The sequence below is a fragment of the Hippoglossus hippoglossus genome, chromosome 3 (genome assembly GCF_009819705.1).
Source record: "Hippoglossus hippoglossus isolate fHipHip1 chromosome 3, fHipHip1.pri, whole genome shotgun sequence".
NCBI lineage: Eukaryota > Metazoa > Chordata > Actinopteri > Pleuronectiformes > Pleuronectidae > Hippoglossus > Hippoglossus hippoglossus.
The window spans coordinates 31,688,870-31,707,125 of NC_047153.1; the positions used below are offsets into that span (position 1 = coordinate 31,688,870).

The following is an 18,256-nucleotide window of genomic DNA, read 5'->3' on the forward strand; positions in this document are numbered from 1 at the left end:
TGAAAAGAGACTGTAATCTATGTAGAATGCAGTGCTTTGATAAAAATCATTGCCGTAATCATGTCATTAGAATGAAAAGATACATCGAAAAATAGAATAAAAAAAATAAAATAGGGTTTTGTTGGTACATTTCTTTCTCAACAAACAGCATGTGCTGTAGTGAAAATATGTACAGTATAAATTCCCTATATAACCCTAACCCTAAGTATCAACAGTTTTGTAATTTGGTTTTAACATGTTTTAGTACTTTTTAGTTCTAAATGTAGTTACTGTTATGTTATAAATTCTCATGTTAGCTTTCAAGTAAGTATTATTGTAAATGTCTGATATTTCACAAAGAAAAAAGAAACAATACAGTCGAAAATTAAGCACTTCACTCAGCTGCAGAGAAAGTTAAGCTAGAAATAATTGCACTTAGTTAATAATGAGCAAACTGTTGCATGTGCCATGACCATTAAAAGAGCCATAAAAAAAAGTCCATTAATTAACCATTTACTAAGCCCTGAGCCATCTAGCTAACATTCCTAAAGTCAGTCTTGCCACTCACATAGAACATATGCAATTTACAGTGATAACAGTGTCAAATTTAGTTTTTAGAATTCCTGAGCAATTTTGAATCTGTAACTTGCAGATACACTGAACTCCGGAGATCGTTTTATCTGGAAGAGCAGTATGTGTGAATCCACTTTCTATATACTTTGTCTGCCTGGCCCCCAAGTATAAATTCCACAGAAAGTCTGCAGAATCCGATGTGAGGGCACAGCAGGAGATCCCCTGCTGGATCGACCACGATCGTCGGAGGGTTTGATGATGCTTCTAACACACAACAGACGCAAAAATGAAAAAACTAAAAGAAAATAAACATCTCAGGATGAAAAAGCGGTGCCATATAGGTAGATTACACACACAAATACGTCAAGAGAGTTTGTGGTGATAAGAGCCGCTGTCATTCTGGATTCATTATAGCCGTAACAACCAAAGCACTATCCTCAAGCATAGCCATTAGATCGGTACCGAGACGGTGGGGCTAGGGCCGGCTCCGTTGCTTACAAGGGACAGGCTTTTAGGATGGATTTGGAAAAATGTAATCTGTATCTCAGGTGAAATTAGCAGGGGATGTGGGAGTGATACATTTCCCAAATTTGATAAATTGAGGGACAGAGCTCCAGACTAACCTCCACACCCCTGGGAAATAATACAAAGTGAATGAGTTAGTCATGAACGGGACCTTTTTAAACCTGTAAACACACAAAATGATGTCAGACTACTTGGATTTGGAAGTAACATTCCACTACAGTCGTTAGTAACCTAGTTAGCTGTACATGCTGATTATTGAAGCTTAAAATTAGACCAGACACTGTTAAATCTGTTCCTTGCACCCATCTCATGTTTTTCTGTTTGTTTTTCTTAGCCTTTCAAGATTAAAAACTATAGGTGAAGAGATTCAAAACTTAGCAGGGCTGCTGTGCCTATTTTAATTTGCTAGGCTACAAGAGAAACAATAACTATCCAGGTGAGGGGTTTAGCAAATGGTCAATTCCCTGTCAATCTGCTATGACTGTCATTCACCAGCTCTTTCTGTAGATGGAGTTCTTCGCGAGTTTCAGCTTTTTGACCTCCCTGAGGACATGGTCAGCTTTCCTTAATTTCTCCATGGCCTCGGCCAGCAGATTCTCTGGCTTGCCCTCACTGTCACCTTTGTTCTGGAACTGGGACATTCTGCTCAGGAGCTCATCCGTCTTTTCCATTTCCAGAGCCACTTCAGTCTCAAGTTTCATGACATCATCTGTAGGAGACGAGTTACTTTGAGCCAAAGCTATGGTATGCGGTCTCACCGGAATACAGACTGAAGGGTCTGACAGCAGATCTCCAATGGAAGCTGACCTGACCTTGGTGGAGGGTTTGAGAGGAATTGTGGGCTTTGAGTGTGGAAAGGGAAAGACCTTTGATTTAACTTGAGGCTTGGTTATATCCTGTATGTTGTATGAATGTTGTCCAGATATCTGAATGCTATCCTCCCTGGCATCTAACACATCCAGTCCAGCATGGCTCCCTCTCAACGAAGCTGTGGAAGCCGCCAGTGTGTCTTCACTCCCAGAGCCTTCACTGTCATTGTCTGAGTGCTGACCGCTGTCAACAGATTTTTCCTCTGCCTTCCTTTTCTTCTCCCCAGGTAAGTGACAGAGCAGTGGACTCAAGTTAAAGCTGTCAGTGGGTGGTTCATTAGAAAAGACAATTGAGGGGACTTGATACTTGTTTATGCGTTCTTCTGCTTGAAGAGAACTGTCGAAGCTATCTGGGGCTGTTTGCAGTGAAGCAGTATGGTCCTCTCTCTCATTTGGCTGACTTATAGTTGACTTCTCTTCTGAATGTTGTGTGTCAGACTGAGCAGGTTCCTCTGGCTGTTTCTTGGTGGTTACAAGAGGAGAATGACTGCTTACATACTCCCTTGATGCTTCTTCAGAAACCTGTTCTTCTGTGCTGGGACTTACATCACCTTTTATGTTCTCCAGAGCTTCTTTGAAAATTGAATGACCATCCTCATCTGTTTCTACTGCTGTTCCTGTTGTCTCCTTCCTATTGTCATCATCCTTCTTCTTATTCTCATCTGCTTTGCCTTGAACCTCTTGGTCTGGAGCAGCTTGGGAGGGTTTCTTCTCTTTTGATGGGGGGGTAGGAGGGTGGGGGTTTAGTCTGGATTGTGATGGTTCTTTGAGGCTGCTAAAGGGGCTTCCGGAACTGGGTTTGTTGGGTGGGGTTGGTGGTGCACCTGTTTTTTTCCTGGCATCAGGACTCTTTTCAGACATCTTCTCAGCATTGCCCTCCTCTGTAGCCTCTTCAATAGGTGTGATAAAGGACTTTGCCTCTTTAGATGGAGGCATAGGCGGCTTCAGGACCTTAAAACATGAATTTTATGTTACAGACCAAGTTATACAAACATAAAGACATACAACAATATTCTGTACTGTAAGGTAAGTGGTAGAATATAGTATGATACAGACCCTTTTCTCTGAGGCATCATCCTTATCAGGTTCATCCTCGGGTACTGAAATGAGTTTAGTCTCTTTGGTAGGGGGCATTGGAGGCTTGATTATGTTTTTCTTGGGACTATCCTCTGGTTTAATCTCCTCAGCACTTGACCTGGGCTGTTTGTCTTCAGCGTCAGTTACATTCAAAAACGGCATTAGGACTGTGATGGCTTCTTTAGGGGTCACAGTACCATCAGTATTGGCATGATGGGTCCCACTAGGCATTACAGCATCCTCCAGATCAAGATCCAAACGTAGGATACCATCAGACGACACATCAGCTACCTAGAGGGCAAAAAGATAATTCAGGCGAGACATTTATAAAAGCCGATATATCTTAAATTGTCATTCTCTCAAATATAGGCCAAGGAAGGAAACATGGTGAGTTTACTGAGTTTCTCTTTTAAACAGAAATATCGATTCCACAGAATACAGAAATAACAAAATCCACCCACAGATTCTCTCTCTCTCGCACTCTCTCACACTTACTATCTCCATCTTTTTCCCTCTCTCTCTCATACACACACACACACACACTCTGACAGTTTGACTTTTTTAACAATCAGTGGCCCCTATCAGACCTAGTATTAACATCTGTCCTAAGAAATCTGAGCACAAGTGGACAGTGCTATGTTCTTCTGTTCAGACCAGGCTTTAAAATGTGTCCTGAGTGTGTCTCTTGTAACCACTTATGATTGGATCTCACTTCCCCACTATATGAGAATAAAGATGTACGTCATTTCTGTTTACAAAGACCAAATTATGTTGTTTTTAACCAATCTGAGTATACCAATGTGTCTGTTGACTTGTGTGTGTGTGTGTGTGTGTGTGTGTGTGTGTGTGTGTGTGTGTGTGTGTATTTCAGCACAAGCAACAGAGAAAAGAAGCTAGAGATAGAAATCATTATGTAGTGGTGAGTTTTGATAATGTGGCAGTGGCCGATAAAATCAAGGTAGGCTTACAGAGCAGAGTATACACAAATATTTTTGATTAATTGTTAAACTGTAGTGAGTCAAGGGACGTCAGCTGGATGTCATGCATCCCAGACCTCCCAATGTGGTCTGAGTGAAAAGATCTTGAGAGAGGGGGAATCTGGTTGTAACAACACACACAAACCTCTTTCATGTGTATCCTTGTTGGTGGCCGCCGGTTACGGTTCCCTTTTGGCCTTGTTCGAGTAACATGGTCTAAATTACTGCTTTCATCAACCTTCACCTGTGAAAACATAACACTCATTCATTAAGATGGTAAAAGCAAAGTGTGTATAGAAAGGAAGGATGTCAATGAAATGAAAAGACAGTTATGTCTCTGTATGAATTACATGGACACTGACCTCATCAAAGACTTTGTTCTTTGCTCGATTGATGCCTTCAGAAAAGGCTTTGATCCAAGCTTCCTTCTCTTCTGCTGTCTGAGCCTGGAACTTAACATCAGTGACCTGTCAGACACATAACAGAGTATAGTCACCTAAAAAACAAAGATGATGATCAGAAGGTAAAATGCACAGTAGATATTAGGGAGTAGTTACCACACACCCCTTTCATTTTCCAAACCTTGTATATTTTTTTAATTAGTTTAGAATTTGGAAGTACACTCTAATACATACATTATAAACCAGTGCTCCCAGAATTATTGGGTAGCATAGGAAAATAGAATTAGTACAAAGAACTATGGAAGGATATCAGGTAAGGGCAATCATGATCCAATCCCTGTTGAGGCCCAAAAATAAAGTGTATAATAAGTGCAAATCCAAATCTCCATTTAACATATAATTTTCGCACACACACACACACACACACACACACACACACACACACACACACACACACACACACACACACACACACACACACTCCCTTTATCTCAAAGTGTCCCATGCTTTCAATCAATAGAATTTTATTTGTGTAGCCAATATTCACAAATCACAATTTGTCTTAAAGGGCTTAAAGGGATAGTTCACCCCAAAATTTAAATTCACTCATTATCTACTCACCACTATATGCTGATGGACGGCATCTTTTTAGCCTAAATGTCCGCTGGTATAAACGCGAGAACGCAGTTCCAGAGGAGAATATCATAGGACATTTAGAATAAAAACATTACGTTAATGATGTCATTTCGAGTACAATTTGAATGTTGGGGCTTACGGACACTTAGATTACACCACAGGAGCAGTATGGAGGCATTTAGTTTTATTCTGTAATTTTTTTACATTTGAAGAATTGGTCACCATTTACTTCAATTGTATTTGATTTGGCTGCAACACTGTTTAGCCCTGAATCTCCAAAAGTCTTTTGTGAACACTTCACCCACCCCTGAATTTTCCTTTTTTGGTGAACTATCCCTTTAACAAGGTGTGACACCCTCTGTCATTAACCCTTGACAAGAGTACCTGAAACCCTAAAAACTACGAAAAAAACATAGAACCTCAGAGAGAGCTACATGTGAGGGTTCCATCTCCCATGACGGACAGAAGTACAATAGATTGCGCATGTAACTGAACGCATCAACAAAATAACAGTATTTACAACATTGAATAGAAGAAATGGTAAATTGTCTGTATTTATAAACGCTTTTCTAGTCTTGATGACCACTCAAAGCGCTTAACAGTACAGTTTTCCATTCACACACACAGTCATACAGTGCTATGGGCAGCACTTTTTTTTCTTCTATAAGGGGCCATTCTGGGCTGGACATCTTGGACATCACATGTTTTTATATCCTTGAAGCATGCTTAATGTTTGGTTAATTGATTACACTGTTCAGGGTTTATTGATAGGTATAACTGGGTGTCATCCACAGCAGTTGAAATTTACAGAGTGTGTCCAGATAATGTTTCCTAGAGGAAACATATATAAGGTGAATAAAATTGGGCCGAGCACAGAACCCTGAGGAGCAACGTGGTTAACTTTGGTGCGCACAGATGACTCATCATTATTTTGCACAAATTGGAATCAATCTGATAAATAGGATTTAAACCAGCTTGGGGTGGTTCCTTTAATGCTAATTAACTGTTCTAGTCTATCTGTAGTAGCATATGATGATCGATAGTGTTGAATGGTGCACTAAGATCTAACAGAACAAGGACAGACACAAATCCCTGATCTGAAGTTATTAGAAGGTCATTAGTGACTTTTGCCAAGGCTGTGATGAGCTGGGATCTATCTAAGATACAAGTTGTGGGTTTAGACAATGAGATAATTGAAGTCAGTTGATCCAGGGTGATCAGAGAGAAGCTGTTCAATAATTAAAAGTATTAAAAATAATTGAGGGCAGGTAGATTTTATTTCAAATGGTTATAATTGTATCATTGTAGAAGCGCAATGGAGCTGTGACTCTCTGTCAGCCTGGCTACAGTGATGAAGAGAAACCTGGGGTTATTTTTATTTTCTCCTATTAATGTGGAATAATAGGCAGCTAATGCTTTGTGGAGGGCCTTCTTATATACCTTAAGACTATCTTTCCAGGCAAGGTGATTTTCTAGTTTTCTTAAAGCTTGGTAAACTACAGCTAATAGGATTGGCTGTTCTGTTTTCCTGGGTGGGTGTGGCAGACTAAGAACAAGACTTCAAATAAGTTGCAGCTTAGTTTAGGTTTCGGACTGATTGATAAACTGGAGTTAAAAATAGCTGCAACTCCACCTCCTCGGCCAGAGCTTAAGGTATGTGAGTGCTTGTATGACTGCGAGAGTAGATTCATTTAGGCTGATATATTATTCAGGATAAAGCCAGGTCTCAGTGAGAGACAGTAAATCAATATTATGATCTGAGGTTAATTAATTTACTAAAACCGCCTTTGATGACAATGCTCTTACGTTTAACGTCCATGTTTAATTATCTTGCTTTGTGGTGTTGCTGCAGAGGTTCTGTTGATTTATATGCAGCTCTGCCTTCTGGTCCTAACTCTGGGTTGTAAATGAATTTATAAACTGAGTTATATTCTAGATAAGAGAGCCGCTCCATTCAAAGTGGGATGAACGCCTCTAAGACCAAGTTTTCTCCCAAAAGTTTTCCAATTGTCTACAAAGCCCATACCGTTTGCAGGACACCACCTCGACAGCCAGCAGTTCAATTACAACATATGGCTAAACATGTCATCACTGGTCATATTAGGTAGAGATCCAGAGAAAACTACAGAGATTCTTTTAAATAATGGAGACCAGATAGGGTGTAAAATGTATTGAAATGGTGGTTAACAGAATAAAAACATTAACATCACTGCATTTGATAGAGCCCTTGTGCTCACTGACCTTGTTTTAGCATGCATGTATTTTTACTAGCACATGGACATTTTCAAAAATAAATAACATTTACTTGGATTCAAATAAATGCTTAATAAAAACATATATATCTGCAAATTAGAGCCTCTACTTATCAAAAATTATAATTATATAATTATTAAATGTGTATTCATTGTAATCCTTCTCTCAGGTCCTGAATGTGTGTTTTTCTTACTTTAATCTGATCTTGACTGTAAAAATGTATGTTTGATACCACATATTTGTTTTAACAAATTACCATGGTTCTGTTCTGTTTTTATTGTACAGCATTTGTGGGATTGATAAGACTTTATAACCCAAGTTTGCTTTAGGTTAAACACTTGTATTTCTCTGGTGACTTCTTCTGACAGTGTTTTGTTTGCATTTTTGCAGTGCGACAGCTCCTCCTGAAGTAGGTTATAGCACCAGATATTGGGGATAGGACAGAAATAAGATCCTTTAGCAGGTCAGTTTAATGGTCATAGTCTCCAGCCAAGGGAGGCAGCGAACTGTGTTCTCAGATATTCAAGCTGCTTATCCATGTATTTGAACACTTCCTTCTTATTCCTTGTTCAAAGAATAAGTCAGTTTGTGCTTTGGTTACTTGTTCATGTATGTAATCTGATTTCTTTTGTGATTTTTCCAGGTTTTCCTTTAGCTTCTAATGGTGAAAGATACAAAATATTGCCAATGTATTTACAATGGTCTGTGTGCTGAAAGTGCTCTTGTCCTGATTGATAGATGATCCTATATGTTTTTTTTATTGTTTTAATTATTTTATTTGGAGTGGAGAGAGAGAGGGTAAGCTGTGAAGGGGGTCAGACAGAGAGTAGGGGAAGACATGCAGCACAGGGCCGCAGGTCGGACTCAAACCCGGCCCCTATGGATGAGGCCTAGCCTCAATGGGGCGGCAGCTCTACCAGGTGAGCTACACGCCGCCCCAGTCCTCTATGTTTTAATTAAAAAAAACAACTAAAATTAAGAATGCTAAGTTTGAATTTAAGACAAAGTAAGGTTTGGTTAGAAGAAACAGTCTTTTTGGCTAATTATTAATTTCAGATTAAGTTAAAGGGGACATAGCATGCCCATTTTACCACAAGTTGATATGGTTCCTTGGGGTCTTAATGAAATGTCTGTAACATACTTTGGTCAAAATACCACAAGGATCATTTAAAACAGCACCCTTTTTACCCTGTCTAAAACAGCCCTCCACAGAGTGACCTGTTTTGAGTGCCTGTTCCTTTAAATGCTAATGAGCCAGCTCCCCCCTCCCCCCTCTCCCCCCATGATTTTAAACGATATAAACTACATATTTTATATGATATAAATTATCAAATATGCATCCCATACTTTGTATTCCCCTTCTGTTGTCCTGGAGTTTTAATTTTCCCAATCACATAATTAAATGTCCCCTTCTGCCCATCCACTACAAGCACACAAGCAGACAGACAGAGAGAGAAAGAGAGGTGGGGGGGGGGGCTATGAAGACCATCATTTACCCCCGAACCCCGACATTCAACGGGTACAACAACAAGCGGAGAAAGCAGAATCGCGGGCTGACCTTATATATACAGTCTATGGGGCTGACCAGCGGAGAGATGCTCGTCCCGCGTGAACAGCCAGGCGGCTGCGTGCTGGAGAACGGCGCTGCGCTGCCTCGCAGCGGCGCTTCCGCGTCCGGTGTAAACCCGGCGTAACTACTGTACCCCGGCATACAGTAGTGCTGAACACTGCGGAAGTCTTCCACACAGCCAGCAGTGTGGAAGACTTCCGCAGTGTTACAGTAGCGCTGAACACTGCGGAAGTCTTCCACACTGCTGGCTGTGTGGCGCTGACACAAATTCCAGCTCACGCACGGGAGAGCGAGCGGTCGCGCCCGAGCAGCTGCTGCAGCCTCCCAGTCCCAACGATCCAGACAAATGCCACATGTGAGTGAATCGCGGGCTGACCAGCGGAGAAATGCTCGTCCCGTGTGAACAGCCAGGCGGCTGCGCGCTTGGGAACGCAGCCTCGCTGCCTCCGGTGTAAACCCGGCGTAATGAGTGTGGGGGGACGGGGGGGGGTGGGCCAAGACCATGTAGGGAGACTTCCAGTACATTGTTACGATACAAAACCCAGGAAGCTCAATCGAGTCGCTCAAGCATGACGTTTCTGACTTAGAGGAACTATAACAAAACGCGCGAGTGTTTTTTCCCCAGAGTTTTTGGGTTGGTAGACATGCCAGATACCCACATTAACCTGTAGAAGCACTAACAAAGTGGAATTTGCATGCTATGTCCCCTTTAAATATTTTTGTCAGTTCAAACAAGTTAATTTTAAAAAAGTGGGTTTTCTTTGTTCTTTTTTCTAAGATGATTTGTCATCACAAGACCACATTCATCTCACCCATGTCACTTAACCTAGGATGACATAATCTTTTTTACAGTTTATATAAATGTGTCATCCAGTGATACATCATAACAATCATATAGACATACATATTTATACATATATACACATTTGTAGGAAATAAAATAAATAGAATAAAATGAAGTGAGACAGAAAACAAAAAGCAAAAGAATATACAATGTTTTACTTTAGGTAAGGTAGTGCTCCCCAAAGGGCCTGTCATGGAACATCACATTCCACAATTTTCCATTCATTATGAACCATTTAACTGTAGATAGACCATTTAGACCATCTCTTTTCAAACTGTTTTCAGTTCCCCCTCATTTTGTGAGTTAGATATTCCATTTGATATATTTGTTGAACAGGGTCTCTCCATGTCTCTGTTTGGGCACATATTTTCTGGAGCCAATTTCTTATCTGTTTAAGTGCTGATATGCGCAAGTATTTATTTTGTTTGTTTTGTATTTTGTCTTCCATTTTGCCTAGCAGCACCAGGTCTGTGTTCAGTTGGATGACCCCTTTTAGAGTAATATTGATTTCCTCCCTGATTTTATTCTAGAATAATGTGTGTATATATTAAGATCTTCTTCCCATTTTAGTTTTGCCCTTGTATCTTGTTGTACATGAGTTTTCTAAGATAACATAAACTGATACTTTAACATTGTTATAGTTCTTTTTTGTGGGTGTAAATCCCACAAAAAATGGGTGTAAATCCCTGTTGGACTTCCTTCCTATTTTTCTGTTGTATATGTACCTTCTCATTTGTAGGTAGCGGAAGAAGTGTGAGTGTAATAATTTGTAATTTTGCCTGAAAAGCTCAAATTACATTATTCCATTTTCATCTATACATTGCCCAAGTATTAAAAGCTGTATCTTGTTTATTAGCTTCAAATCCTGGGTCTTCCTTTATCTCTCTGAATACTATTGGGTCTTCTGTCACAGTATCTCCTAATTCAATTCTAGCCTCCAGTGTATTTTTAGTTACTATATTGTCAGTTATTTGTGTCCTTCGTTGGTTTTCTTTACAAAAGGGTATTGTTTTTATTGAGACACAACACATTTTTTTCTGAATTAGCCTCCACCTAGCTTCAGAATGGTCATTTAACCAAGTGTGTATTGGGAAGCGTAATAAATATGTTTAAGATTAGGGAGGGCAAGCCCCCCTGCTCTTTAGCCATTATAAGTGTTTTCATTTGCACTCTCGTTTTTTTTTTTATCATTCCGTAAAGGTTCAATTTCATGAATATCAAAGCATAATATGATAATGTATTTGGATTTATATTGCATTCTGTAACCCTTAATATGTGATTCTTAAATCTAGTCTTGAGTATTTACAGTAAGGTTTTGAGAAAAAGGTATAGTCCCTTTCTTTTGGGTGGAGGGTTCTACATCCTTCAGCCCTATTTCCTTAGCTGCACCTCTCATTATTTTAGCAGCTTGATCAGATTCCCTAATCATAAATAGGAATCTGGGGCTATACCCCAATTGGTATAGTAGCAACAGCTTCTCTTATAAAAGGAAAAAGCTGAATTATACGTTGCTGTGAATTGTACACAACCCACGCCAATATTAAGGTGACCTATTTTTCATAATTTTTCTTCCTTATAGAATTTAAATTTGCCTTCATATTCATTACCGTCTTGCGGTGTCATTATTGGCAGAGCATTCAGATATAATCATCTACTTAAGAAGAAAAAGAAGAGACAAAAAAAACGACAAAAAGAAACATGATATATGCCATATACCAGTCAAATTTGACTTCAAACCTATATTTTCTATCTACATTCTCAGTTGTGTATCCATTTATTTAAAATCCTCAAAGGTAAAAGAATACTACTGTGAGATAATTTAGAAATAAATACATAAATAAATAAATAGACATTTTACAGAAAATTTATTATTTGTTACCATAGTGATTTAACAGTCCTACTTGTCAGGTTTTTCTACACTTACAAACAAACACAACAAATTTAAACAAATAATGCATAATCCTTTTAACACCTTTTCATCTTCAACAGTTTGTAAGTAAAAAAAATCCCTTTAAATATCATGTCTTGAAAAGTAGCTTTTCATTCACTCACTCACTAACTATTGCTACTTCATAGAGAAAAGGATTCGGCTAAATGTAGGCTATTTGTGTTTGCGTGTGTTTGTGTACGTGTATACAGTTTGCATTTGTGTGTGCATTTGGGATAGGTTCTGTCCCAGATACCTTTGGAGCTATACATCAAGCTATACATCCCAGCTCCCTCAGTAGGTCTGCAGCAGTCTTTTACCCAGCAGGTGTTGAACTCCGCTGATGGTGCCTTAAGCACGGAGTGCTGTGGCTGCCTCCCTGGCTGAATTATAGATCTGTGTACAATCGTCTCCAATAACTCGTAGCTTTGCTGGGTAGATGAAATGGGATTTCACACGTTTCTCGCAGTTCTTTTCCTATTGTAGCATATTGAATTCTCTACTTTTGTCATTGAGATGACTAGTCTTGGTCAAAGTAAATCCATTTCCCTTGTACAGTATTGCTTTCTTGTCCCATGCGCAGCAGAGAACTTTTTGACGTGCGTCCCAAGTTAGAAATTTAATGACATTAGAGCCTGGTGATGTCCCGCTGTGTGTAGGTTTTCTCTGCTTTGATCAATGCGCTGCAACAATATTAATTTGCTCCGCTGGGATCTCCAGTTTTTTGGATATGAGCACCCTTAGGAAGTTCACCATATCTTCTCCTTCAGCTTCCTCCTTTACCTGGTGGATCCTTATATTATTCTGTCTTTCCAAGTATTCCAGTTTTTCAACAATTGGCTCAGTGCTTCAATATTTGTCCTCTCTCTTAACTTCGAGATGCCTTCTTTAGTCTCGATGGAGCGTTGTTTAAATTCCAATTGGAAATCCATAATTTATGCAGCAATATCTTCTTTTATGGTCAGCATCAAACTTTCAAGACTATTTTTGACCTCTTCCTCCATGTTAGTCATTCTGTTTGTTGATTGCTCCTGACGTTTGTCCCCTTTCTTCTTAATTCTTATCTCTGATGGAGGGGTGGGTGAAGTGTTTGATACCACAAAAAACTTTTGGAGTTTCAGGGGTAAACCATCTTACAGCCAAGGCGACCTCTTCTTTAGACCTCTTCTGCACTTGGGCGAGAGTGTGTGCGGTTTTCCGGTGTGCAAGTGCGTACTTCAACGTGGCTCCAGAAGAGGAATCAGAGGACATTCTCTTCAGCTAAAATCGCTGTTTCCAGTTGAATATGAATGTCGGGGCTTGCGGACACTTGGATGACCCCGCAGGAGCAGTATGGAGGCATGTTATGTTTTATTCTGTTGTTTTATTACATTCGAAGAAGGGGTCTCGTTTACTTCATTTGTATTAGATTTGGCTGCAACACTCTTTACCCCTGAGACTCCTAAAGTGTTTTGTGGACTCAAACACTTCATCCACCCCTCTATCGGCTTTAAGGTGGGAAGATAATGAGTAAAGTTTCATTTCATTTTCAACTATGCCTTTAAGGTCTTTTCAGTTTAGACTAGTTTTAAGAATTCTAGTCAAGCAAAAGGATCTCAACCCCCTTGGCAGATTTTTTTGCTTAATACAGGAGAATTTGATAGAATTTAAGAATTACTTATTTAGTTTTTGCAGTGAACTGAAGGATACTGGATCAATTAGAAAAATGTAGCAGACCATCAATACATTAACATTTCAATCTTCATCCCATGTCAAGTTGCTGAATGTAGGAAACAATTTCCCCATTTCCCCCCTTCAGGACAATCACATTATTCTGACTGACCACCAGTTGCATCTTAATTATCCCTCCATCAGTAAAAAAGAAACCTCTTCTTCTTCTTGCATCTCTTTTTCAATGCTGCTCTCTCTAACATGAACGTGTGGCAACAAACACAAGGGGAGTGTGACTTCATTCTCTGCTTAGATTACTCCACCAATATTTACATAGAAAATAGTTGTTTGCTGCTATTTTAATGTTTCAAATTTCATATATATAAAACCATCTTACATGGAAATAAATGGAGGTGCAATTACCTCCATTTATTTCCATGTAAGACCATGTTAAACTTTACTTTCAATTGTATTCAATGAGTGACATTCAATTCACCTTTAACCATTTGTGGCCAAGCAGCCACATATTGTAGGAATAACTGCTGTTGCTGTGGTACTTTAAGAAAGTCTTTCTGTATTTTTGGCATCATTCAGTGATGCAGAGCCAGAGCTAAACAGGGTTACCCGAGAGAAACCAAGAGGCTGCCAAGTAGCTCTTAGCATCCTTGTGACACTCACTTTATTCACACTGAATGACCCCAAAAGGATACAAACTACCATCAGATTCAGGAACTGTATTAAAATGTTAAATGAACGTATCTCAACTCGCAAAACTGTTGTTTGTTGCAACATTTACCCTTTTTTATAACTTCGCTTTGTAATGGATACGCAAACACTCTGCCAATAAAAGTAACATGTCGTATGCATACTGACGACATAAATATATTTATACATATTCTGTACATACACACATAAGTATGTGAAATAACATCAACAACCAGATACATTTTCATCTAGATGTTCACCAAACAAATAGCAGAGAGAGAGAGAGAGAGAGAGAGAGAGAGAGAGAGAGAGAGAGAGAGAGAGAGAGAGAGAGAGAGAGAGAGAGAGAGAGAGCTTATAATGAAAGGGAGAGGGACACAAACACTGCATATATGAGAAAGAGAACACTCTTTTCCAACACACGTTCTCCACAAAGCTTGTGGGTATTAAGTGATTGAGCCTTTTCCACAAACATTGTGACAGGCAATAAATGACACCTGTAACCAAGGAAACTGTAAAGAGATGGAGATAGGTGTAACCATGTTAAAAGATAAACTAACACAAAACTGATGCATGTTATGTAACAAATGTACACTGGCATCTTGCTAGTTGTGCCTGTCCTCATCTTTTGGTGAAAATATTTATTTTTGAAAGGAAGGAGCCATCATTTATCTAAACCTTTGTCTGCTTCTGTTTCCATACTAGTACCAAGTTCCAAATTAGAATCGAATGGTAGCATTTATGTTCAAATAAATACAACATGGGTGAAATCATAATTTGAAAGCTTCTTTTTTCAGCTCCTTCAGTTTTTCATGCAGGGATTATGTCTTTACTTCTTAAAAGTACAATGTTTTTGCTATCTAAACACTTCACCCATTTTTTTTTTTTTTTACCATATTGGAATCGAAGTTTGGAATCGATAAGCAGAATCTAAATCAGAATTGGAATCCTTAAATTCAAACAACACCCCAACAATGTTTGCTCTTTTTAATGTGTTTGAGCTATTGTATTTAAATATGGCCTAATTCTATCTGATAACATGACATTTTACATTTACATTAAGTTATGTTCTCATCTAAAGCACCTCTCATCTCACCTTATTTCTAGACTTGATTGATCGAATCAATATCAGTCTGTGCCTCTTCTTGAATGGGCTCTTTAGTTCATGACATCTGTCATAGTTTTCCAGGTCAATTCTCTCTACGCACTTCTGGAGGTCCTGCAACACAAAGTGTGGGTGCATGCGATTGTGACAGTTTGACCCATATTTTGAGAGCTTCTGTTTTTATTGAAACACAATATAAAATGATTTCGAATAGTTTAAAATAGTTACATGAAATAAGCAGCAGAATAGTGAGAGCGGCAGACATAAAAGTGTACCTCATTTTCATACACTACAATCTCTGTCTTTTCCAAATGAATATAGCGGTCCTTATAGCTTGCCAACAGTCTGCCAGGAGCCTTCTTCACCCAACCTGCCAGACCCAGGAACTTTGGCTCTTTCACACCCTACAATGACATAGAGAAAGCAAATCACACAGAAGTAGTGACCAGCAGAGTGTACATTGTTTTATTATCATTGTTACTGATTGGTATTGCACAGTATATTAGATGGAGGATATTGATTTGATCATTTATAACATACCAGGAAAACATTTTAAAATTTTTATCCATGTACGATTTTTACATATGATTTTTATGTTTGATCTAAATTCTTTAACAGATGAAAGGTATCACTGACTGATTATGACTGATATGACTGATTGACTGATATCACTGTATGCCTCAAATTATAAAAATTGCATCATATTACATAAATTGTATTATTTTTAAGTTGACGTGAAGGGTACTTGATAAAAACAAATAGGTACGATAGAGTATATGAAAGACTTGGGACTCAAAGTACAACCTCAATATACCAAAGTTCAGTTTACTTGTGACCATGCAACAACTTTTACCAAAATTTTAACTGATTACATGAACCCTGTTAAACAAGCTTCCTTAATTTCAACCTTTTAGAGTTTTGTCAAATGCACATGGTGATGAACTGCCTGAACGAGTCACAAACAAGAATATGAGACTTCATAAAGATGGAGAGGGTACAGGAGCATCAGTCAACTACTAAACATAAGTTGTAACACAATGAATAGCAGTGGTTAGAAGGTTTTAATATTAATAATAATAATAATAATAACTTTATTTGTATAGCACCATTCAATACAATTAACAAAGTGCTTGACAACAAACAATATAAAATTCAGAGTACAGAAATAATAATCATAAAGATACAAATAATAAAATTCATATATACCATAAAAGCTTTTTATAGAGATGTGTCTTAAGAAGTGAGATAAAACAGGTAACCAATTCTGCTAGTCTAATCTCTTCTGGCATATTGTTCCATAGTGTAGGGGCCCTCACGGCAAAGGCTCTGTATCCTTTGATTTTCAGCTAAGATATTGGAATGGTTACCAATGCTTTACCAGAGGATCACAGACTGTGCGTAGGGAGATAAAGATCTGAAATATAGGGAGGGGCCAGCCCACGTCTGGCTTTAAAAGTGATTCGAAGAATTTAAAAATCAATCCTAAAACAAACTAGGATGCTAAAAGGGTTGATGTGGTTAAATTTTTGGGATTGTGTCAAAAAAGCCGAGCGGCAGCATTCTGGAATAATTGTATACAATGGATTGATTTCTGAATAAGACCACTACAAAGGAAGAGGGTGAGAATGATTTTGTCCAGGTCTGTGTGAGAGATAAAAGATTTAAGCTTGGCTATGTTTCTTGAATAATAAAAACCCGATTGCACAACCTTCTTAATATTTGCGTTCACACATAGATTTATTCTAGAGAAACTGCATAGTAATTCAGTGCATGTCTGAAAGCAGCGTAAGTGAGCAGCAAGAGGAGAGATGGCATTTATATATGTCACTCCAAATATGATATTGTAAACCCAACAACCAACAACCAGTCTCCAAAAGCTTGGCCAGAGAGAAATCTAATCTTAACATGACAATGATCCCAAACACACAGAGAAAATAGCAAATCTCTAACATACATCCTATTCACACACTGCAAGCATAGCCACCAGGGGCCAGTGTAAGTGTCTTGCCCAAGCATTTATTATATTTAACTGGGTTATCATTTTAGCGATGTTGCAGTGTTGTTGCAGGGCACAACAAGTAACGTTATCAGTCATTGAGTGAGTAAGTATGTGTGTGGCACAATATTGAAATTCTAATTTACTTATTAGTAAGACGTCAGCTGATCATGATCTCTTCCTGTTTTGAAGTCTATGTGAAATGACTATGTGGAACTGGTCAGAGCTGTTTTGATTCCACATATTAGGTAGCCAACTGCTTGCTATTTCTCTATAATATTGTAAGGACTTGACCTTACTATGTAAAGTGCCCTGAGGTAACGTATGTTGTGATGTAGTTCTATGCAAATAAATCAAATAGAACATTTTATAAATGTGTGTCATATCCCCAAGGCAGATTTGACAGTAATTAGCAGCTCAACATATGATGAATTATTTCTTAAATTTGAAGCATTAGTTGCTAAGAATTTCAGTCAAGGTCTAAAATCAAATGTAAACATGTGATCACTTCAAACTCACATCGAAGCTATGCAGCAAATGAGAAAATTCCAAGACCTTGTTTAAACTGTGGTGTCAGTGCAAAAATAGTTAGTTGTTAGAGAAGTTGGGCTGGGGCCTTTTACCGACAGCAGCTCTCACTTCTTATCAGACATTTTCATTTCTGCCTCTTACAAATCTCTTCTCACCTCACACTACAGCACCCTTGACCACTATCTGTGCTCTGCTCTGCACATTAGCTGCCTACATGATATGTATAGATAATGAAACAGGGTCACAATTGTGATCTACTGTACCTGTGAGTCTACACAGGCAACACTACAGCTGCCAACCTCCATGATGTAGACTTGTCTACACATACCACATATATTCAGCAGATTTGTGAAGCAAGAACTGTGTAAACCTAGATACTCCTTTTGTGTCTAAATCACTGACAAGTAGCCTAGGTGTCTGTAAAATTCACAGCCTTTGTTTCTGCTGGAGAAACTTCCACAGGATATAATTTTTTTCTATTTGGGGTTGGGAGGTCATATAACTCTTTTTCCACTTTCACTGTAACTGCAATTATTGTGCCTCAACTTAGAAAACAGCAGTGAAGCTGTGAAGAAAGAAAGGCCGAACAAGGAGGGATGGTATTCCAGAGAGAGTGAGACGGATATAAATAAACTACT

General features: G+C 38.7%; 1 protein-coding gene across 2 annotated transcripts in view; it reads right to left on the reverse strand.

The window, feature by feature from the left end:
• Window positions 1-1,092: 1,092 nt before the first annotated feature.
• plekho2 (pleckstrin homology domain containing, family O member 2) overlaps window positions 1,093-18,256 on the reverse strand; it is a 28,008-nt gene continuing 10,844 nt past the window's right edge. Inside the window, exons 2-8 of one of the 2 annotated variants that reach the window (XM_034581533.1) lie at window positions 15,367-15,495; window positions 15,083-15,205; window positions 4,363-4,467; window positions 4,146-4,244; window positions 3,003-3,314; window positions 2,339-2,897; window positions 1,093-2,308 (exon numbers count right to left, since the gene is read on the reverse strand). In XM_034581533.1, the coding sequence (XP_034437424.1) occupies window positions 1,566-2,308; window positions 2,339-2,897; window positions 3,003-3,314; window positions 4,146-4,244; window positions 4,363-4,467; window positions 15,083-15,205; window positions 15,367-15,495 (2,070 nt within the window). In that variant the 3' untranslated portion in view covers window positions 1,093-1,565. Of the gene's footprint in view, window positions 2,898-3,002; window positions 3,315-4,145; window positions 4,245-4,362; window positions 4,468-15,082; window positions 15,206-15,366; window positions 15,496-18,256 lie in introns of both variants that reach the window. The other variant, XM_034581532.1, reaches the window with a different exon arrangement.